General features: G+C 33.3%; 2 protein-coding genes across 4 annotated transcripts in view; one reads left to right on the top strand and one right to left on the bottom strand.

The window, feature by feature from the left end:
- Positions 1 to 16,207, bottom strand: part of LOC128991390 (1-acyl-sn-glycerol-3-phosphate acyltransferase alpha-like) — a 52,117-nt gene extending 35,910 nt beyond the window's left edge. Inside the window, exon 1 of the mRNA XM_054414213.1 lies at positions 16,169 to 16,207. The gene's annotated coding sequence lies outside the window, so the exon portion shown is untranslated. The remainder of the gene's footprint in view (positions 1 to 16,168) is intronic.
- The window catches only part of LOC128991388 (1-acyl-sn-glycerol-3-phosphate acyltransferase alpha-like), a 38,295-nt gene continuing 16,197 nt past the window's right edge, over positions 2,970 to 25,067 (top strand). Inside the window, exon 1 of one of the 3 annotated variants that reach the window (XM_054414209.1) lies at positions 2,970 to 3,108. Coding sequence is in view for 1 of the 3 variants with exons in the window: in XM_054414208.1 (XP_054270183.1) it covers positions 23,932 to 24,000 (69 nt within the window). In the remaining 2 variants the exon portion in view is untranslated. Of the gene's footprint in view, positions 3,109 to 23,850; positions 24,001 to 25,067 lie in introns of those variants that run through there. The other 2 variants (XM_054414208.1, XM_054414210.1) reach the window with 2 other exon arrangements.

The raw sequence follows: 25,067 nt of genomic DNA, 5'->3' as shown, positions 1-25,067 counted from the left end.
ACTGAATAACGAGTTTCTACAATGTCAGTTCGACAAGACCTAGGCTAAAGTAAACGATAACCTTTTTATGTTTAAGTAAATAGAACACGAAACAGAATTATTAGTTTGAATAACCTTTTACCTTTGGCAAGATTAGAATCCCTAGAAAGATTTTTGAAATTCTCATGAACGGAAGAAGACCAAGTGGAAGACTTTAGTCTCATTTCCACGAGGTAGGACGATTCCACAGATGGGTTTGAACAAGGGCTCGTATCAATACGCATCTTGGGAAAAGCACATCCGTGGTCCGTATAGCGGTCCGGGGTCTTCTTGATTTTTTAAGTTCATTTAACTATTAAAAGTCAGTTATGCAGTAAACACCTTTTCAAGCGGGTAGACTTCCATATCTGTTGGCACAAACAACCAATGAAAATATCGATCGATATATCAACCGAAACAATTGAATAATCGATATTTTCATTCGGTTGTTTGTGCCAACAGATACGGAAGTCTACTCTTTCAAGCCACAAACATAATGTAAATATTTTCATTTTATTTACTGTAATAAAATATAACCAGCTGTTCCCTTAATTAATTTATTAGTGCAGATTTAAAAGTATTCATGTGTCCAAATGTAAACAAATCTTTTCTCCATAAGAGTAACATGGGAACCTAGAGGTTGATTGGAACCTCCATGCCAATTCCTGAGTTGTAGTTTTTTAGATATAGTGATCAGTGAGTGAGTGGTATTTGATTTTTATAATTTGGGTGTACTACCCCGAATGTCTCATACGAAATCATAATATAGAATTGTTTTTCAAACTCAGTCAGCTTGATAAAAGTTGAGATAAGGTAAGAGTAAAATCAATAAAAGAAAAAAATATATGAGACATTATACCTGTGCGACGCCTTCATTCAGTAATGTACAAGCCCGTTGCATTTCTGTCAAACATGTAGAAGCCTATCAAGTTGTGGAAGGCGTGGACAATATAAACTCAAACGGACAGTTTCTTTGGTGCATATAGTTCAGCTGATTTATATAATAATTTCCTGATTAGCATTGTGCGTTATATTAAATTTATAAGTAAATGATTCACTGATAGTGTTTTCAAAATATTTCACTTCAAAACTAAATAGCCTATTCGTATTATTGAATCAATTGAACATAATATTGAATATAAGTTATTACCACAAATAATAGAAAAACACCGGCATGGATCATAAAAATAAACAATAATTACGTTTTTGGCCCGAATCCTATACTAATAGCATTAACAAATGTTTTAGACAGTTCCTTAACTTACGGGCCAAAAACGTAATCTGTTTATGTTTATGATCCATAACCTTAAACATTAGGCGGAAAGAGTTTTTAATTTCAATCAAAAAGGTTTAGAACATGTCAATTTCGATCTGTAATTAACTGATAAAGGCTAAGTATGTAAACTAAACAAATCCCTTATCCGAAACTTGACGCAAAAATGTTTTGGAAGTAATCAATTATAAATACTTACTGTAGGATGAAAGCTGTGTAACGAGGATTAAAACACAAGAACAGGATAGAAAACATATTAAGACGAGAACAACCAGACATATGGACATATAAGCTATGCAATCAGGACACCCAGAGGGGGGTTGATAGAAGGGAGACAAAGAGAAGTTTGTGTAACCGCCCCCCTCCAACAAGGATAGAAAATTAATCTTATAAACCAGATGTAATCAAGATCCGGACAATCGTTAGTAAAAATGAAGCAAAAAACACTTCAATAAGTAGTTGGAAAACCCCCGAGTGAAGTTTTATACCCTTACAACTCGTGTGAAGAAAGGAATACCATGATACGCAGTTTAATCAACTCAGTTTGATAATTTAACACAACAAAAACTGGATATCGAAAGTGAAAACACCCTGCACAGAAAACCTGCAGACTAAGCGAATTTCCATTTACCTCATTAAATTATCACTAAAACAACTTTAAAATGTCAGATTTATCACCTGTTTAAAGAATATTAATCAAACGAGTATGGTACACAGGTGTGCTGCTACCGGGAAAGTAATAAGAGTGTTTTGCTTGGTGAAATATTAATAGTTCGGTTTGAAATAAATACATTTTCAAAATTTGATCAAAATATGTCCATAAACAAGCAAACTAAGTAAGGGTCTAGGCCTACTTATTTCCCTTAAGAATGACACGATAATTTTAAATTGTAAGAATGCCGTGGCGTAGCCCGGGTAAAGTAGTAGTTTGTGGTGAGTCTAACCCGAAGATATATTGGAAAGCGATTTCAGCAGCATCCGTGAACATCTATTTTAATAATGATGACATAGTAAATTCTACCTCGGTCGCCGATCGCAGCAACATCCGAAAATACTCATTTTTTACTTTATGTAATTTTTTACAGTTCGACAAAACATTGTAAGCCTTGTGAGTTTTCTCATTGTAGCCATAGAGACAAACCATTATTTCCTATTTTTGAAATCCACACCTCATAAATTTGAATTAAACCAATGGGACAAAGTCCTAGGTCAGTATCAAAAAGTGAGAATAGTCCAAAGACATTCCTTAGTATAGTAGATATATTTTTGAAAAATTAAGCCTACTCGGTGCAGTAGTGTGTATGTTATTGAGTAAACACACACACAGAGCTTTGTTACTAACCAAATCAGCTGTTTCTCTAGCCAGGATCGTTCATCAAACCCGATGAACAAGGACAGCCAGCCGGGACTCATTCCACAATTACACGTTATTTGGTAAAATAGTTTAGGTCAGGAGAGAAAGGAGAAACAATAAGCACAATACGGACTTCGAACTAGGAAATTACATGTTTTGTAGTTACACAAATCTTATTTTTTATATTTCAAAACTTTATAATACTGTAACAAAACCAAATAGCTTCGCGCATTTCAAGTGTACTGATAACATTTTAATGTACAGTGGCGCTCGTCTGAGGTGGTGGCGACCGTTGGCACTATATAATGAGAAAGAACAGCTGACACTTGTTTTTGATTGTTGCAATATTTCGTATCGGCGGCAGTGGCGTGATACTATAGTTGTGATTGGCCAGTTAGTTGAGTGTTTTTGTGTTCGGGTTTGAATATAAGGATTGGTTTTTGTCCCGAATCGCCTCTTTATCGTAAGTTTTTTTTATTAAATAGGTTAAATTCGCATTGATTAACTGTCGTAAAGTTAAGAATACAAGATTATGTAAATCATAGAGGTTATATAAGTGATTGTGAACTTGCACGAAGCTTGTTCATGAAACATTTCATACAGCCTTAAACAAATCAGCATTTTATTATTTTCGGCATTAGTTTTGATTGAAGTATTTAGTTTTATTTTGGTATAATTATTCTACCCATTTGCTCATTCATAAAATGTGTACTTATTGATATGTCAAGGTCAATGCTACAATGTTATGACAGAAATACTGAATGCAACTAATGTTTGATTGACAAAACATTGTGTACCAGTATTGTACATATTGTGGTAGTCTTAGTTTGTGCTTTAGGGGCTGAGCATAAACGTTACAAAAACATTTTCTTGTCTTATTGCAAGATTGCATTTACTATTGCTATTGCTATGATAACACTAGTACTGTTACGATACTACTAATGCAGTACTATCTTTGACTATTGTCAATGATGCTATTTTTATTTTTGAGTAGTTCAATTCCACATTAAGGAGTTATTGTAGTTCATGGACGAAACCTTTCCACAGAAAATGTTAATAAACCCACAAAGAAGTGTTAAGAGATTTAAAGCGATTGAAATAAACAAACCAGAGGTCCAACTATACAGGTTTCATTACGTAAATTAAATCAATAATAATAAATAAATAAACAAGCTATTAATTAGCCTAGGACTACCTGATGTTCTAAGAATTAAATTATTTACTAATCCTAAATAAACGTTGTGGATATGAAACCATAACTTTCAGTGCAAATGGAGTTTCATACAAATAATGTACTTTTCTAGTGGAGGTACTTGGTTCACCTGAATGCTTTCTTTTAATAAGTGTTAACACCTGTTCCGAAAGTTATCAATTTTGTTCTTATCAGTTACTGATATGAGAACAAGGAAAAGTTAGTGACAGCTAAGAATTCTCCTGGGATATGTCAAATTAACTACCGTATCTAACTTTGTACTTTATTCACTGTTTGATAACATTGCAATGCAGATGGATCATGCTGTGTTTTCTTTTTCTAATTGAATCCTAGACTCACTCCACTTGTCTGATGACATATATCTGTAAAACTTGTTACAGTCTGGAGTTTTTGATGGTGTGAAAGTGGTAAAGCGCTGCTTTTGTCTTTGCGTCACAGGTTTCAGGTGGTTGTCGAAATTATCACACGAAACTGTCACTATAATTGATTGATGATGATGTAAAATTTTAGAGGCAACGAATTGTGTATGTCTAAATCCCTCTGTTGTTAAAGAAAGATTTTACAATGAATCATCATATACAGCCCACTTTTACCAAAAAAGTAAGGTATATTTTTGTGCCATGCCACAGCAAAGATTCCGAATTTCTGTCTTCAATATTTGCGTCGGGAGGCGAATGAATGGGCTATGTATTTGATTTTTTTTTACTTCGTTTCTAAATAATCGAATGTGTCAAGAGTAGCGACTGCTATTTTCGATTGTAACTCATTGTTGTATTGTTGTCGGCTGAATTATATGATATGTGTACACGAGGAAGAGTGAATCAATCAAGGGGTATGGTATAATTAGAGGTTTAGGTATATTTTAGACATACAATAAAACGAAACAAAATTATTATTTGTTAATAAGTTAGCATGATGGAATGGCCTCTAGATCGTCTGAATAAACTAATATAGGTTTAAATTACCTGTTTTCTGTCAAAACAATCGTCTTGGTAGTATGATGACTACAGCTGTTTCGTGATTTTTAAAAATAGCACATCTTCAGGTCGAGAATGTTTTGCTGATTCCTCATGTGGAGTTCGTCAAAAATTTATTTGTATATATTTTTACGAACTCCACATGAGGAATCAGCAAGACATTCTCGACCTGAAGATGTGCTATTTTTTTAAAAGCACGAAACAGCTGTAGTCATCATACTACCAAGACGACCGTTTTGATAGAAAACAGGTAATTTAAACCTATATTAGAATAAGGTAGCACCAAGAATGATGCAGTCTGACGAAAAAGTGTAGTTTAAAAAAAATACTGCCTCAAAGTGTCTTTTGCACCCTTCATATATTTCCCATGCTTGAGCAGCTTGAGCTGCTGTTTTAGGCCTTAGCAATGTAATTTGGAGTTTAATTCGCTTGTAAAATTTCTACATGTGTTACTTTTGCAACCCTGAAATGTGTGAGGCATGTTTTCCACCAAAAAGCACTCTTTTTTGTGGCTGAGAAGGTTCCTCTGATTAGTTTACTAGATCGTTTACCGTGAAGGCACAACAAAGCTTTCACAACTTGTAACTGAAATATTCAAGAGCTATTGATGAGTCAGGGCTTCATGAATACTCAACTATCGGTCTGTCGGTCAGCTGTTTGCTGATAAGGTGACTACTGATAACAGATGACGTAATTGTTGACTAATTTCACATCAGGTAACGTGCTTCATCCTGTATCCAAAGGTTTGCTATATACTATTCACACATATTTAACTTCTATTATATTGGTCCTCGCTATCGACCCACATTTGTGCTTGTAGTTTGCTTCAATTGGGTCACGTAAACTTGTATCAGCTCAGCACTATAAGTAGTTCAATAACACTTTCTGTGACGTTGTGTTGAATGGTTCCTACTCGTGTGGTACCATTGCCTTGGGAGTAAGTTTGACCTATGGTTGTACTTTTGTTTGTAGACATTATTGTTAAGTAGACATTCGATTCTTCTGTTTAGGGCTGGTTGTTAATTTTGTTGTCGCGTTGTCTCATCACAGTGATGCCTTATTGAGTGTCAAGAACAATCATCGTAGATGACATGCGAAATGGACAAAAATACACGTGGCACACTAAACCTGCTGACTAAGCAAATTGAAGTTTGATTTACTTTTTCTTGCTCAACGAGTTATAGAAATTTTCACAGATTCACGCGTGATATGAGTAACATTGGTACAATGAATTCGTAGGTTTGCTAATACATAGATGAAAACAGATTTTTTTCAAGCTAACAATGAACTAAAGAAATTTGAAAAAAATATAAAGTTTACTATTCACAATTAAACGGTTATAACATTACTATCTTTTGAAAATAGTGAAAAGTATCCTTGGATGATTGTTTTTCTTAATTATATTTATTTACTATTATGTTCTACAATTATGAATCATAAAGCTGTCTCACGTCATTCGTGAGTTAACTAAAACAATTACGATACAAGTTATAATAATCGACCCTGAACATGCAAAGTGATCCATGCTGTATACACTAATGATTCATTGTGTAAAAGTTTATTTTTATCAATAGTTGATCATTCCCCTTAAGGTCATGCATGCAATGGTGGTAGATAAATATTTCAAACGGAGAACATACTGAGGCCAACTGTATAGGTTTGGTTTTCTACAAATAGATCAACTAATGAAATGGAACATGACCTCCCATAGAATATACCTACAAAAAAGAAAACAGAGATAAATCTGAATGATTGGGAAATCGTTTTATGGTTGGAAAAGTTTATGTAGCATCCCCGATCTTAAAACCACTTAGGGGTCTTTCCTGGAGATCTATAATAATTTTATTGATTCGAGTATGGAAATCTTAATCTTTCCTTCTACCTTTATAACGTTTTGCAAGTTATGACAATTTTAAACTTAACAATACCACACAAAAAAGTATTCCGTTTATTCTAAACTATAAAATAAGAACATTTTGGTAAACATTAACTTAAAGATTTTTAGCCTCTGTATTACGTTTTTTACACATGAAAAGGATAAATACCTGCTGTACAGTTGGTGATACATTTTTAGTCAGCGACCAAGGTTTCAAACCCAAAGGTTCATTTTTAAGCTCTGTACCAAGTGAAAACCCCTCTTCATCCTTTGGGTTGTAAGAGTTGGGAAGAGTTGTGAAGAATTTTAAATACATTTAACACTTTCACGAACACGAAAACATTTATTAACACTACTAGCTGTTACCCATGGGCTTCACCCCGTTTGACTTCATGAGCATTAATAAAACTATTGATTTGGTTAAGTTAAGCTGAAATAAACAAAACAGAATACAGTAATACAAACAAACGTCGTCCTGTCCTAATGTGGTTTTATGTCAATGCTCGTTCATTTTCAAGATGAGGTCGTTCGCATGGCTCAATCACGTCCTGGTTGAAGTTTGTTCGCTACGCTCACTCATTTTTTCGTATTAGCGTAAATGTATTTGTCGACTTTTCTTCACAGCATTCACAACCCCAAGCATGAAGAAGATTTTTTTCAACCACTTGGTTCCAGCTTGAAAATGAACCTTTGGGTTCGAAACCTTGACTAAAAATGGATCACCAACTGTACAGCAGGTATCATTTTCTGCTACTTAGATAGTTGATGGGACATAAATATAGTATAGCTTACAATAATTTGTCCCATGAATTGTCATAGAGACAACTCAACAACTACGACGGAGTGAATTGCGTAAACATTGTTGACAGATAGAACCGGCTCCGGCTGTAAAGTGAAGGTCCTGTATGGATCAGGAACTGGCCCTGACGCTTCTTGACCTCAGTCGTTTATACTACATTACTACTACAGTACACTACAGTGTAATGAACCCGGGTTAGTTTCCAAATAAACCAACAGCTGTACACTGTTCAAAATCGAGTAGAGATGCGGGTTGTAAACCTGGAAACCAAGAATATTTCTGATTCACTAGGAATTTATGTTTACATCTGCTGTGACAATATTACAGTGTTTAAAATTTATAGTGTTTACAGTGTTGATAAAAATACGTGATAATTGAGAGAACTGGCCGTTATATAAAGAATGATTTGGCAGAAAAGTGCGTTAAAAAATCCAAGTTTTAGTTAGGATTTAAAAATATTAGTATAAAGTTACCACAAACAGTAGTTTGAGGTTGGAAAAAATTAGCATAGCATTGAAAACAATTATTTTTTCTAATAACATTTGTCATAATTAATAGGCACACATCTTGGTTGGAATAATTCATTTAAAATCAATACAGGTTGGGTTGGATATTGGAATATTTTAAATTATTAATGATAAACCTTATTGACTATTTAGCAGGGAACAGTGTGTGTGACACCTGCCAAAACCGAACTGAATAAAATATTCCTTCTCAAAGATAATGATCGCAGGTGTGTATTTCTTATATTAATATCAGATTTCTTTATGGGAGTTTGAAATGTGTTTTAGTGGTGTTGCTATGTAAAAACAGCGTGAATTTTAGTAACTTTGAATTGCAACACCAAACTTACAAAATAACTAAGAAATTGCGTTTGATTGTTTTAATCATCAATGAGTCAAATTGATTAATAGGTTTTGAATGTTATTTTGGTAATGTGATTAATGTAGAAGTACCTGGGGACCAAGCTTTGCTCAGGGTAATTAATCAGTAACCTCCGAGAGCAGTCTTTTGGAAAATGTCATTTAACAAAATCTTCTATTGCAATCATTTGTAATATGTTTAAATAGTAATGTCGTAGTTGACTTTGTTTATTTAAGCAGCAGATTCTTATAAATTATATAAATTTTGTTGTTATTTTTGTAAATAAAAATAACACACCCACTGATCTAGACATTTTAAACATCTAATAATATACTAAATATGCTAAGCTCAATAATATTTAGCTGGTCATAAGAAAGGTCATAAAGCAAAGGTAAAGTATTTTTCTAGTCGTAAGGGTTTGGTGTATAAAAGGCAAATTATAAAGTTATTTTCATAACTAAGCGCATAATTTGAGCGCAATCCTTAAACTTCCCGTTTCGAGTGATCCGTGTGTGTACACTTAAGCTCGGGTAACCATGAGTTGCTCTTTTTGGTCAACAAATACCAAGCGTATGTAAACGTAAACACCCAACCTACGTAGCAGATGTCTTACGTCTTTACTGATTGGCGTTAAGAATAGAGCTACGTTTGTAAAACGCCAAAAATTATTACATTCGCTAAGCTTCATTACATTGTATTATCCTTTAAGTCATAAGTAATAAATTTTCAAGTTTTCATACCTAAGTTTTTATCAAATCCTCACTAATTTGAAGGACTACACTACGTAACGTAGTGAAAATAATTGATTTACATAATAACTTATTTGCGCATGTACGGAAACACAATTAATGTTCACAGATCAATTAGGCCTATTAATTAGTTTCCTGTTGTTCATAATACTTTTTCTCAACCAATTCAAGTTAAATCCACAATACGCAAGTCCGTAATCTCGGATGGATATAATGCTAAATAATATTGGGAATATTATCAGACACAATTAATTTTCCTTGGCTGTTTCATTGCACGATCATGGCCAACTACTATGTAGATGTTATAATTTTACTGATTAACCTAACACAATCATGTCACTCTCTTTCATTTATCTAAAACCCTCATTTTAAAAATCTCAGAGCAGTGTCAAACGTTTGCTCAACGAAACTGCACCCAACGACAGCTAAAGCATTTAAATTGATTGGCAAACTTAGATGTAATAAATAGGATTTTTTCTTTAAACAACACACATACTTAATCCCTGAATGCCTTGTTTAACCGTAACGACCAAAAATGTGTGGATGTACGTTCACGATTCAACTTCATCCAACAACAAAGAAACCTCTAAAATTATTTGACAAGTTTAGTTGTATAATCGAATTGCTGCTAATATACTCATTCTAGTCCCGGTAAATAATTAAAGATGTGGATTTATATTCTAATTTTGTAATACAACACACAGGTCGCAATCAGCTGATAAGTGACCTTGCACACAGGTACAATAGTGTTTTGACACTCATGCAACAATTAGCACTACTTGCTCAACTGTCAACAAACACACGTCAGCCATCGGTTATCAACTATCCATGGAAACTGCTATGACTCACTTTTCCTAGAAACGTGGACTTGGTGTACTGTAGTGTGATAATAGAAAAAATAGAGTGATAAAGATAATAGATATCAGACACCTTGGAACAGTCCCATTGACAAACCGTCGCACCGAGTAGCTTACAAGTTGATTTGATCGTTTCGTATTGAATCATATATCTCTGCCCCCCCCCCCCCCCAATAGAAAATAATTTATGGTACCACTTAAACTAACTAAGAATTTTGTACTGCCCTCCCTCCCGGGCTTATCCCAACTCTGTGTTGTGGTCAGAAATCTGTCAAATCCGACTGTTCAACTCCGCGTGATGGTCACATTCGAGTCCTTCGCGGCACGTGTCCTACCCAGCGCGGAGTTTATATGTGCCAAAGTCTTAGTTAATACATTAACCTAACCTAACCTTACCTTACCAAACCTAAACTAACCTAGTCTAACATAGCCTAACCTGTCACAGGAATAAAGTAGCTATGAACAAATAAATGTGTAACATTACTTTTTGGAGTTTGACTATTATACAGTACACTAAAAGTGACCACCGCGCGGAGTTGGGCTGGACCCTTCGGGGGTAATAAAACTATTCTTAATACTAAATCTGACCACCGCGACCGCGCGGAGTTGGGCTATTCCCTCCCTCCCACCAAAACAACCTTATTTTGGGAAAAATTGCAAATACGTAACAATAGACCTGCATAGATATAGTAATTCATCCATGGTTCATAAAATGGTTTCTAGAAATATTCCTAGTAACGGGATCAGGAAAATGTGTATTGATAACTGAATCAAAGTTTGAGCGAGTTTCCATTTTGTATTGGCTATGTATCATTAACACAAGTCAATAATAATAAAGGGTGCGCCAAAATAACCTGACGGTTTTTAATACTAAATAACTCAAGAACAAAATACAATTATATATATTAAATAATGTTATATTATATTGTACACACTACTTTGCCATTTTCATTTATGAAAAATTATATCACTTAGGTGATGAACTTCCCTTAAATGCAGGCTTCCCATTTTATTTTATTTTTTTCATATTTACAGTAATCTTTGCCTGATGAATAGAAGCAATCTCTTCCCGGATACACTGCTTGGGTTCAGGGATGGTTCGAAATTTCTAAACAAACAATGCTTTTTAAATATCCCCATAGCCAACAGTCACACGAAATCAAGTATGGGGATCAAGCTGACCACAACACATCACCAAACCAAAAGATGACATTACCGGGAAAGAGTTCACGCAAAACTGACATTGAATAATTGGCTGTATGACAAGTTGCCCCGTCCTGTTGAAACCATGTGTTTTTCATGGTTATCCCTCCTAACATTCACAGTTGTGGAACCAAAAACCCGCTCAGTATTTCCATATAGCGTTCTGAGTTTACAGTGACGGGGGGTGTTCCCACTTTAGTCCTCAAAAACATATGGTCCGATGACTCCAAACCGTACCACACCACACTAGACAGTAACTTTCTTTCTACGAAGTGATGTTTTACCAAACATAACCTAAAAATGGCATAACATAAGCAATCGTTCACTACAACAATGAGGTCTCTAGCTAGTACAACAGCTGACTTATTACAAAACAGAAACCGTCAGGTTTTTTTGGCGCACCCTTTATTTATATATATTATGATAACTGTAGTGATTAGGGCTACTATTTTGATATACAAATTCATTGTTAAAAACTAAGTACCCTTTTTTGAAATTCATTTGATTTAAAATATTTAAATATTTAAAAATGAGTAAATAAATATTTAAATCAAATGAATGTCAAAAAAGGGTAATAATGCATTTGTATATGTGTATAAACTAGTTATGATTTGAAATAACTATGTCATTAATAATGCCATTCCAATTTCCAGTGGACCAAACATTTGAAATAAAGAAGTTCCATTTAAAGATACGCAATTTGTGGACAGAAAAATTGCTATTCTCGTTAAAAATGGATTTAATAATTTTAAAAGATACGAGTCTCGTATTTTTATTACAGCACATTTTAAAACAAAATATTCTACAATAATAAATTTTAACTGGGAGTAGTTTGGTGGTCCACAACGAGATTAAACAATCAAGTGGTTTCCTTGTAATAGGTTATTAACTGTTAACAAGTAAAAAAACCTCTTTGTTTTATTACCCGGAAAAACGTATGCTCAAACACGCCGTCTTTTATTATTCAAACGAAGGTCATGGTGTAGTAAAGCCATAAACCCACCATAAAACAGAGAGATTATTCAAAGTCATCAGAGAATGACTAGGTATCCACCCAAGGAGTTTCCATGAAGTTACTAGGAAGTGACAGTTAATTGAACCAACTCTTTATATATCTTTAGAATTTTATGTTTTAGAGTGGTATAGTGCATTGGTACACTTTACATATTTATTAAAAAAAAACATAATATATTAGCAGGCATATGTTAGCAGCAAATGTCAATTTATTAAATTCAATCTGTAGGGTTTTGATTATGAGTGACGCTGTATTGCAAGGTACAACAAATGTTAATTTTTAATGAATCTTACAATCCTTGGAATCTTTAAAACAGTATTCTTGTAAATGGATATTATTTTATTTTATTCTAGTTTGTTTTAAGATAGTAGACAAGTTTAAGTGTTCTATCAAAATATTAATAATTTCTTCTAATACATTCTTTAAAGTGATTGTTTAAACTTTATTTAATAAACAAAATATACAGTACCCTAAAATTATCTATAATCTTACATGCCTTTTCCGTATATTAACGGGTATATAAGTGTTTTAATTATAAAAATATTATCGGTTTGCGTTTTGACCTCCTATTGACCTCTATCGATTAAGTCTGTTTTCTCAATCAGTGTTTTCCGAGGTGTTTGTACTAATAGTGAGTATTAAGTAATAAAGGACGTTTTACTTGACTATCTAATCACTATCTTTGGTTTTACCTAACCAGTCTTATTTGTTAATCTGATTTAGAACAGTCCCCGGCTTAAATACTTCAAGCTTATCAATTTACCGTTATTTTATGTGAAATAATAAAACATAGGTTGTTGACAATCAACAAATGATTTTCAAGTTGTGTGTTTATTCCCACTTAACCCGACCTTATTTTTCGTTCATATACTATTTGGTCTTAATACTGATGCACTGTGTGTCCATTTGATCAGAAAAATTGAATTTATTACAATGATTAGAAATTTGAATGCCCAAGCAGTTTATTACATTTTTAGACATTATACATGTCACAGCAAACCTGCTGGCTAAGCGAATTTACGTTTGCTTTATTGTGTGTTTATTCATACAGGTTAACAAAAATATAATCAACACTTATACGAGAGACAAAGAGTAAAATCTGTCCCCGTTAATACTGAACTTACGGTTCTGCTACAAGGGACACTGGCAATGTTGCTTTTGTTGAAGTTATAAAGTTAACAATAAAATAAATAAAATTACAAAACTGTAAGAAAATGACAATATACACATCCGTAATGGTAAATACCAGATAAAGTTCTGCGTTTTTACATTGTTGAGAATTTAAAAGTGTAGCTGCAAAAAAGTGACGTATCTTATTTTTTGTGAGTATAAACCCACCTCAATTCAAACACCTAATTCTAATCATATAGTTATGCTGGTTGGCAAACTCATTAAAAAATAAAAGGACGTTTTTGTTGGTGGTTCGATTAAAATTCCAATCATGGTCGGATGTCCGCTACAAATGTTTCCGCGACCACGGTGCATATAAGCATTGACTTTATATCTCTACACTAGACATCTTATCGTGTACTAAAATCCGTCGCCAACGATTTCAGCCGAACTAGTAGAGTAAACCCTCCATGCGGTGTCGCTCCTAGCGGAGCGAGATATAAAGTGTAGAGATATAAAGTCAATGATATAAGTTTTGACAGTGTAATTTTGTTTGTCTTTTCGGTACCCTAGAAACAAAAAAGTGTATATGTTAATAATGTATAAAATAAAAGTTATGGTAAAAACTACCTTCCCAGGGTGAAAATTGGAAATAATAAAGTAAAACAGCATTTAGCATTTTTCATATAAACTTTGTTCTGGTGTTTCGGGGTTGGTGAACTCAAATACTGTAATTCCATTCATTTATTCAACCCCCAGCTTATCCAATCTGTACTTTGAAACAACCAAGACTTAACAAATGATTTTCTAGTGTGAGTTATTAAAGAGGTAATTCATTATTTCATTTTATGCGTTTCCAAAATACGTCTTGACAGAGGACCGCGTTGTCACCAGTTGTCACGTAGACGTAGCTGTATGTGTGTTTGTCGTTGGAGTCCTCGACATCCTTCTTGTGTCCACAGTACTGCCCTTCAGCACCAGCTCTTGTCTTTCATAATGTCTTTTCTGTGAATGCTGAACATGATCCGACTTGCAGTTTGGCATTTTAACAGAAACGCCATTATCAATGCAGTCGGCGTTTGAAGGTAGTTTGTTGTTGAGTGTTTACAAACGTTTAAGTTTTGAGTACCGATACTAAAAGGTAGTGTTAATTATAAGGTGTAGGTGAAAAGGTAAATTTAAGGAATTTCAAATACTAAACCGTAGTTGCAATTTTTAATTAAATTATTTACCGAATCATTTTCTAACATTAAAATCTCGCCTAGAGCCATTGGAGCTTTTGGTACTTGGGAAATGTTCGTTACAATTTATCAAATTGATTATTTCTTCGAAACGATACACCATTTACAAATAAATACTCACAACATTTCTCGTAAAATGCTTAAAATATTTTTTTTCAAAGGTCAGGTTGTGAAGTATACCGTATGACCTGATTGGAACGCTCACATCTCTACTTGCCACCAGCTAATTAAACTAAATATACAAAATATCTATAGAACGATGCATTAATGGATGCCTACTGAAGGTTACCTATGTAGTCAAACTAACGGTAAAAAGTTTATTTATTATGTTCGTGGCATCTGTGCTAGAATAGATTGTATTAGAGCAGAAAGTATTTCCCGTTTGTACAAACCGTTCAATACAGTATATTGATTTCCAACATAAGTTCTAAGGTACGAAATGTTTACAGGTAAAATGTATGCATTTTGAATAATTAAAATTTGTTGTATCATTGTTGTATACATCATAGCATAGCGTTTTAAGTACAGTGCAGTTATCAATCCATGCAGAATCGGTCCCTAAGGCATGTGCTTTTAAACTTTTCTCAAACCCATACGAAGTTAGAAATAAACGCAGTAGAATAGTTTGTAGTTGAACTAGGTTGAATACTCATAGACACATATTGAATCCATTTTAATTGTGTTGCAAATTTAAATTTCGATCTGCTTAATTAATGTCAGTAGCGAAAAGGTTATGCAGCAAATTAAATTATGTAGGAAGTTAAATTATGATGTGGAAATTAACATATCGTACATGTGGTTGGAGTAAAACAAAAAATACTAAAAGGGAAATAAGCATGCAGTAGCAAAATGTTTGATGGGTGTTGCTGAGCTTCAGTTCCATTGACATAATATCTACCAGCGTTTACTTCGAAAAACCGGAAAAACACATCGAATAGCTGAATTTAAAAGATAAACGAGATGCACAGGGTATATAAATTATTATTCACGCATTACAGCAAATTATTTATAACAATACCAGTAAGCACATCAACTGCACCTAACTATAAAAATACATTTTAACAATTCGTCATTTTATCGTAAGAGTATATACAAATGCCTTACTGATCACGCAAAACTGCAATGAAAAAATCACAATACGTGCCCTAATAGAATTCAATTCGAAGTATTATTGTTTACAAATTATTATTACACTAGGTGATATCCGACGAAATTACAGGTTTTATTAAAGATGGCATAATTATTTTATCAACTTTTTTATCGGAAGAAAACTACTACATTTCATTAGATTAATGTCCTTAGTTATAGTTACTATTAGATTTTAGAAATGCCTACGTCACCACTCAATCCGGAATGATGTCACAACAACCCGTCACTCGAAATATAACCGCTTACAAATTATAACTTTGAAAAAAAGTATAGATTTTGTCATAGTAGAGAATCGGGCCTGTTTACAAGTGCGGTAATCCCCATCATATAAGAACAATAACAATACATTCTTTTTACAAGCATTTTGCGTACCGGAACTCGAGGTATACATTTTTTACAAATTTGCACTCTGTTATAAAAATGTAACAATATTGAAATAGGTCTGTAATTAATGGTATGCAAATCCTTACCTTATTGTGCAGCTGAGCTCGGTCGTAGCACAAGTGTGAGTCCTCTCGTAGAGGCGTTAATGGCTGTCAAACATCATCTTTGCAAACATATGACGCCACTCACCACTGAGGCCACCACTTTATGACAGGTAGGGTTTGTTGCAAAAATGCCGTTCTTGCGGATATAGATCTAAGTAAATAACTGATTTATCTTTTCATGATAGCCGGATTATTGGTCATATACTGTATTTATAGATTTGATCAATATTGGGACATTTCACCAGGGGTTGACGTGCTTACTTGTTAAATCGCTCAGTACTAATCAACAATTTTAACGAACTGTGTTTTAGTGTATTTTAATGTTGGGAACTATATATAGATGTAGAGCCGAGTTGATAGAGTGCTCGCCTGATGAAAGGTTTTTGGGTCGATCCTGTGAATTGTCTAAAAGTTTTTTTTACCTTCTGAAACTAGACCAAGCTCTTGATCATGAAGCTTCCAATAAATGGCCCTAGCTATGGCTATCTGTTCTTAGTCAATAACACAACTACTGTCACCTCATTCATCCAACACTCATCTTTTTAATACTTTTTCAATGAAAGGCGACCACACAAAGTAGATATTTTAAGCCAAGTATGAATGGAGGTGAGTTTAGGATGAGTGGCGCGATCTTGTAGTCTTGTTAGTGACTAAGGCCGACATATTCCTAATGCTAATGACAACTAAGGGGCCTACAGTTTATAGTGGAATCTGAACCATATTTTTGCCTTGGTTTGGTGTATACGAATTGGTCAAATTATCAGGATAGTACTGTAGATAATCGTAGTAGTCACTAATATGGACGTTAATCCACACAAGGGATGCTCTTTCAGTCATCATCGTCTTAAAACGTTTAAAATTATGAGACATAAAATATTAATGATATTATTACTCTTGCTGTTTTGCCAATGCATTGACTAATTTTTAGAATAGTTCTGCTGTTTTTATCAAATGTTTGTTAATGATTCTTTGTTAACTTAGAATTGTAACTTTTCCATATACTTACTCCATGTACTTAATACTTTACTTAAACGCAAAAAAATTCCTTTTAAGCAATTATTGAATTTGACGAGTTCTTTTGCTCCGTGCATTGCAATGGCTCGACTTATGTACGCATCGTTGGGCTGTGTACGCAACCAACAAATTAAAATAATTTTTCAAAGAAACGTAATATTTTTGTCCATTGAAACAATCGATTAATGCAAAATAATAGTAGGAAAGGGATTGTAGTGCAGCAATATTAACTTTTATAAAATAACATGACGAAATAGCTGTTCACTATACGACATTTCATGAAAATGTATGAATTTTGTTTAGATCAACAACTTGAAAAAACCCTTCTTTGATGTAAGAAAAAACACTAGACAGTTGTACTCCTACTTATTAGTAGTTGTAAGTAGGTATATTCGTTTAGCTTTGGCACAGCATAACCAACGACCGTGCGTGGAAAAGTATAAATACACCTATTAACGTTTGTATTCACCTAAACTCCTGTTAATTGTTTAGCTAATGACTATTCGCCTGAGGGCAAACGCTATTTTAAACGTTTTGTTTGACAGCGCTTGCATAAGTGATTATATTGAAAACAAACAACATGTATATTTTTTGTAATTAAAAGCTAATGCAAAAGAGAGGTTAAGAGTAATCGTATGGTATCCTACGCACTTGTATCTTACATCAATTGGTGAACAGCAAACAATGACAGGTTGTATAATGGACGCTATGTCCATTGTGCGTTGTGTTCAATGGAGAAACAACATGTAATCCAATAAGTTTAAAAAATTAATTTATTCCAATCAATTTTCAGTTATGCAAATATAAGGAAATAGTTAACATGCGATGAAAAGTTAAACTACTAGTACATCTGAAGATTTAAGTACATAGATAAGCTCACTTGTACTGTATGTAACGTATTATCATTTCAATATTTATACTATAGCGAGGGTAGCGTACATACTTGGGGTTTATTACAAAAAATATAATTTTTTTTTCTTATGGACTAAGACAGGGTTTAAAAATCGTCCAGAAGATAATAATTTTATTTGATCTTATCTCTGCTAGCAATTTGTACGAATGTTATTTTTCTTATTATTATATAGTGTATGTGTAGTGAGTGTGTTCTTTTGTCGTATTTGAATAAAATTGCTAAGATATTTTCGTTATTTTCACTTTGATGGTTTGTTCGCCAAATCTCCAATACATTGAGAATACCGCAACGATTGTAGACCAAACACTCAATGCAGTAAAGCTTGGTCACCAAACATTCAATACAGTAAAGCTCAGTCACCAAACATGCAATACAGTAAAGCTCGGTCACCAAACATTCAATACAGTAAAGCTTGGTTATCAAACATGCAATACAGTAAAGCTTGGTCACCAAACATTCAATACAGTAAAGCTCTGTCACCAAACATGCAATACAGTAAAGCTCGGTCACCAAACATTCAATATAGTAGAGCTCGGTCACTAAACATTCAATACAGTAAAGCTTGGTTATCAAACATGCAATACAGTAAAGCTTGGTCACCAAACATTCAATACAGTAAAGCTCGGTCACCAAACATCCAATACATTGAGAATACAGCAACGATCGTAGACCAAACATTCAATACAGTAAAGCTTGGTCACCAAACTTACTATAAAACAAAGTTCGCCGTCACCGAGTGTCGGTGGTGTAGGCCAATCAATTAAACGGGGATCGACAAACCCATTGTCAATAATGAATGCGTTAAGTATCGTATAGCGTGCTCGATTATTTTAAGTTTGGTTTATAAAGCCATTAGGAGCGGTACAATATATATTTTTCGGCTTGAATAATTTACTTAAAAAAGAAGACACATTCTTCTTTCATTTTAGTATAACCATTATAACTTTAAAAATGTCTTTCATGCTTTGATTTATACATATATTTGACTAAAGATACATAGCATTCAAGTTCAATATTTTATCATTAACTAACAAACAGATTCAGACACATGAAATGTTATGTTATAGAAAAGTCGCGTCGTAAGTAAAATTTCTTCGTTATACATAACACAAAGTAATCAATATTATACACATTAAAATATTTTTTTTTATTTTAAAATTTTTTTGTAAGTTTTTTGATAAAACAAACTTTAGATGCGTAGTCAAAATTACAAAACTGTCTTATAATTTATTTTTTATTTAAAATTTCAATCCAATTTTCTACCAAATTCCAATCCAATTTTCTACAAAATTTCAAGGTATTTAATGAGGAATCTGGAAAGTTTTGATTTAGAGAACACAATTAAAGTATAAGATAAACAAACCAGAAATTGAACAGTTATGTCCGGTGACACTGATCGCTAGTTTCGACGAAATTTTCTTTTCGAGTTTTTAATTAGGGTTAATTTCATGATTATTTGTGCTTTACTGTTTGGTTATATAACTAGGAGATGAGTTTTTGTTTATGAAATCGTTGTATTTGGTTAAACGAAGTTTTAAATGACTGAAATAACAAGAAACAGTAGAACCATTGACTAGGTAGAAGTTGTTGCTACTGCATTGTCTTTAGACAGCTGTGTTTGTTGTTCTTAGTATCTATTTTCCGGTATTTACTCAGGGGAGGTATAGAAGAGGCTACGATGACAGCTGAGGGCTTCTTATTAGCTGAGGGAACGCCATTACCGTAACAAAACTATCGATAGCCATCGGACCTCGGTGGTCTAATGGTTAGCGTGCCGGGCTGATATACTGTAGGTCCCGGGTTCGAATTCCGCTGGTAGCATCAACTTTTTGTCCAAGATTATTTTTATTATCAGCAAGTTTGGTTGGTTTGGTTTGGTTATTACAGTTTAATTTTATAATTAAGTCATTATAAAATTTTAATTGAGCAATTTCTAGTTTTATTTAATAAACAGAATTATTTTTCCGACTACTAAACTCTTGTTATATTATTTCTTTATCAGCAAGTTTGGTTAGTTCGGTTAGGTTATGATAGTTTAATTTTATAATTAAAAAATAGTAAAATTGAATTTGAGGCATTTATAATTTTATTTTATGAGCAGAACTATTTTTGCGATTAGTAAACCTTCATTGCCAAAGTGCTCTCTACTACAGCGCTGTTCACGGAGGAATTTTGAACTAAATGCCTCATTTGTACCTCCCCTAAGTCAGACCCCTATTTTCCATTTTGGTTACCGGTACTAAGGAAATATAAACATTGTAAACTTTTTGAAGAAAGAAAGTTCATACAAGCTCTTAATTATTTAACGTAATAACTTAAAACTTAAATTAAGGCAGGTAATCAAACAAACTAATTTACAAATATCACGACAGATGTCATTGGAATCGACTGGGTACTCAAATGAGTTAAGAATCATCTGTTGGAATGAATGGCAAGTAAAAATACCCCGCTTCAGCAAACCTGCAGACCAAGCGAATTTCTATATTGCCTGAATTGATATACTATTTAATATATTAAATAACATTAGGTTAAACGAGTACCTAGGTTTGCTACAGGGAGGCTAATAAGGTGTGTTTATTTAGTAAAATATTAATAGCTTAGTACTAAATAAATAAATTTGCCAACTGACATAACATTGTAAATTATATAGGCAAACACGTAGATTTTGTTCTTATATTCTTAACTATTGACCTATGACCAAATGGAACGCCTGGTTCTTAAACTGTTGTAAGTTATAATATGCTCCACCTAGTTCCTCGGTGTCCCCCAAGTTTTTATCACCCAAAGCCTCGCCTGCAGATGAGGAAATATCAATGATAAGACAAGAGTACAGACAAACACTACTCTATCTATATTTTGCCCTATTTGTGATCCATAAACGTATACACTTCTGTTGTTTGTTATTCTTTAGTTTTTACAGCATTTCACATTTCTGCCCTACATTAGTTAAAGCCTTCCCTTATAAACTAGGGTTGCTTTCAGAGAGGTGAAAGCCAGTTTTGCGGAACAAACGTGATTTTATATTTGTATAAGTAACTAAATGTAAAAAAAGTCAATAGAGGCTAGTTTTATTGATTAAAATTATAATAATTCATATTTCTTTTTACTACATCTTGTTATTCAGATACCTCTTCCAAAAGTGCATTATGGTAGTTTTGACCAGGAAAATATTATCAGTTTATTTGGTGCAACACAAATAAACAACCCGATCACCTACCTATAATCTACACTTTACATTCCTAATCTAACCTTACTTCAAAACACTTAAGTCACGAATAATCATAAACCCCGACCTACCTTCCCCACATACCTAAATTAGATCAGTGTTCAATCTGCGTTTTATTAATAAGTGTAATAACTTACTGAACCGTCGATGTAATTCAACATGATATAACCTGTGATGTACTATCGGATTAAATATCGATTTCGATTCGGTTCAACATATCGCTTATTAAATCCTGATTTCTAACATTGGCTGTTTCTAATCAGCTGGCAACACAAATAGGTTCTCAAGAAAGTAGTCACTGGTCCTCCACTTATGGTTCTCTTGTTTACATTTTTCTTGTAAACATAAAACTGTCATATGGCTACTTTAGTCCCATAAGCCTAATGTTAAAATTTGGAAATTTTAAGTTCGTTTTAAATTTCATTAGCATTATCTAATTGAAATTTGTTTGTTTATTAACCATCTCACTATTAGTCTAAGTAATCTTGTTAAGTTTAGCTGAAATGTGTTCTGCCGTTATTGAGTGATGTTGCTTTATTTGTTGCATTGAAGTTGATCCCAAAGAGCTACGCTCAATAACCATGACACACTTTTGATTCAGAACTACACGAAAATTATATAAAATATAGCTTTCCGAGAGTCAACATATATATACCAGAAGCCAAGCACTTTAGGATACAAATATGTAATCTAAACAAAAAACCCAAAAACCACTGACAGATTGGGACAGCAAAATAAAGAGGATATTTTTATCTCACACTAAGAGTGGTATCTGTAATTTGTATCTCTTTTGAATGAGGTTTATGTTTACACACTTGAGCCTTTGATGTATAGTTTGTTTGGACGTGCGATATTCACCGTTGTTCTATTAATAGAATTGAGTCAATAGTAGTTGTACTGTGCAATATGATGTATTATGAAAATTCTAAAATACAGCGTTGAAGTGGTAATATTAAATCATCGATTGTGAATGATATTTAGATAAAAATAGTTTTTCATTGCTTGAAAGATAGCTAAACAAAAATTACCAGTATATTAACGTTTGATTACAAATAGTTATCGATGCACTACAGTATTTGATAAACATTCCAAAAGCGTTAGAAGCGGTAAAATGTATTTAACACTGGCATGGCTACTACATAAAATTGTGTACGGTATGCGAACTCCTTTTTTTCCACCTTCAAGAGCCTCATAACAGTTTATGTTACTTACCTCAAAGTAGGCTAGTTATAGAAAAATCACTGTCTTTATGCTTCATATTGATTTCTACAACCATAGATTAAAGGAGTATACACTGTGGTCGTCCTGTGGTCGAAACTCGACCAAAAATAATTAGTGTACAGACTTCTCTATTTTCTCCCCACACTGTAAAAAAAACATGTGATTGGAATTTCTTCCATTTGTTTTGATTTTCTGTTTACATTTTGTTGTTATTTCGTCACCATCATGGCAACCCATATGGTCCATGTTAATTTTTTGAAGTTTTCAAATTCATTTTTTGTTCTTATTTGTTAGCCTATTTTAATTTTTAAAAGCATTCTGCACATCTACAGGAAAATATCTTTCCATCAGTATGCGTAGATTTTCCCTGCGATGCACACGAGCTGAGAAAAAAGGTTTTAAAGAAACATGCTTGCCTATTAATATATAGATAGATACACTGTGGTGTGTATACTCCTTTAATCTATGCTACAATGTCCCACGAGTGCTGTGCATTATAACATTTAACCAACTCTACACTAAATATTACCTTAAATGTATTACAGCATGTTAAAAACATAGTGTTATAAAGAACTAAAGTGCAGTATAAAGTTAGCCGAGGATGAGCTATTTAGTGCTCAACACGTTGGCCCAAAAAGCCAGTGTTTTACCATTGTTTTGATCTCGCTAATCTAATGACAATAACGGTGCGGGGGTTTCATGAGTTAAAATCCCGCCGATCACCAATCGGTTATCAGCTATGCTCACCATTCTAGTACACAATAACGTGAGGAGAACTGTCCCTATATCACAGAACTCTCTCCACTAATGTTATTAATAATAGGTAATAAGCAATAATAATAGAAATGCTGCTCTCGGTGGTTCTTCTCATCGTCTTCTAAATAAAAATCAAAACGGTGATATTAATTAGAGAACATTTTTTTCGTGTGTTACAAAAAATAGTTAATGTATTTTGAATTTTGAAAAACAACTGAAGTAGGTACTGTAAACCACAGAGAAGTAAGACACTGTATAGCAAGTAAGATACGTAAGATATAATAAGTTATCTTACTTCTCTGTGTGTAACCAAGCGAGGAATTTTCACTGGCTTTTTCCTAACTTAGCAGAAGAAATTACTATTTTATAATAGAAACGTTACATTTTTGTAGCATTGACTATAAAAATCAGTGTTCATATTCAATGTTTAAGGTCATTAGCACCTGTACCTGATAGTCCCCCCTCCCTTCTACCGCCTCATTGTTGCGACTGTGACTGTGCCAACTTGATATCAGTCAGTATCAGCGCGGCAGAGGCAGTGTATTGTTGTAGGCTACTTTACGTATATCAGTGCACTTCGGTCACACCATGTCGTAGCCGCTGTGACCTTGAACTATGCTAGGCAAGGTTCTATACATCTCACAGTTCCTCAGTGATTGCCTATATTTGTTTGTGCTGTACAGGGTAAGTGTTCTGTTTTGGTTTGTATTTATTGCATTTTAAGTATTCCATATGGTGGATTTGGATTTCGTTTGTTAACAAATACATGTCGGATGCAGGTCGCAAACTTAAAAGATAGGCCTAATCGCAAATTGTGTATGGGCAGTGATTTTGTTGTATTTGTATACATAATCGGTTTCTTCCTCATCTACATGGCTACTGAACTTCCAATTTTAATTGTGTTTGATTAAATATGTTTCCTTACATTTAGTTCGGTTACATATTTGATCAGTGTTTGGTAATTTATTTCCTAGCATTTTTAAAAGTAACTAAAATTATATAGGTACATGTGTATTTTACTCTTTTACATTCCATATGGTGGATTTGGATTTCGTTTGTTAACAAATACATGTCGGATGCAGGTCGCAAACTTAAAAGATAGGCCTAATCGCAAATTGTGTATGGGCAGTGATTTTGTTGTATTTGTATACATAATCGGTTTCTTCCTCATCTACATGGCTACTGAACTTCCAATTTTAATTGTGTTTGATTAAATTTGTTTCCTTACATTTAGTTCGGTTACATATTTGATCAGTGTTTGGTAATTTATTTCCTAGCATTTTTAAAAGTAACTAAAATTATATACATGTGTATTTTACTCTTTTACATTGTTTTAGCTTAACAACTATACCCAAACGAACCCCTCGGAATTTTACCCCCGGATTTTTACCCCCCGGAATTTTACCCCCTGGTCGATTTTAGAAATTGAATGATTGATTTTCTCATTTCTGTTTTTAATTAATTGTAAACATTTTATTATTTAGTAGTCTATCTTTATTTATTTATTTTGTAAAGAAATGTTCGTAACAATTATCATTCAGTTGATTGTTTATACATCATATTAACCAACTGTTGGCTTCAAAGATCGAATCCTAATACTAGAATCTCAAAATTAAAATTAAAAACCTGTTCGATTAGTTAATGTTACAAAAAAATTAATATAGGCTACTTAAATAATAAAATGTTTACTATTAAATTGAAACAGAATGAATATAATTAATCATTCTCACTAATTTATATATCTGGCCAGG

This window comes from Macrosteles quadrilineatus, unplaced genomic scaffold (assembly GCF_028750875.1).
Source record: "Macrosteles quadrilineatus isolate MER2022 unplaced genomic scaffold, UCM_ALF_1.0 Scaffold_4__1_contigs__length_99947679, whole genome shotgun sequence".
Lineage (NCBI taxonomy): Eukaryota > Metazoa > Arthropoda > Insecta > Hemiptera > Cicadellidae > Macrosteles > Macrosteles quadrilineatus.
Note: the sequence above shows the minus strand (reverse complement) of the source record. Positions and strands in the feature narration are given on the sequence as shown.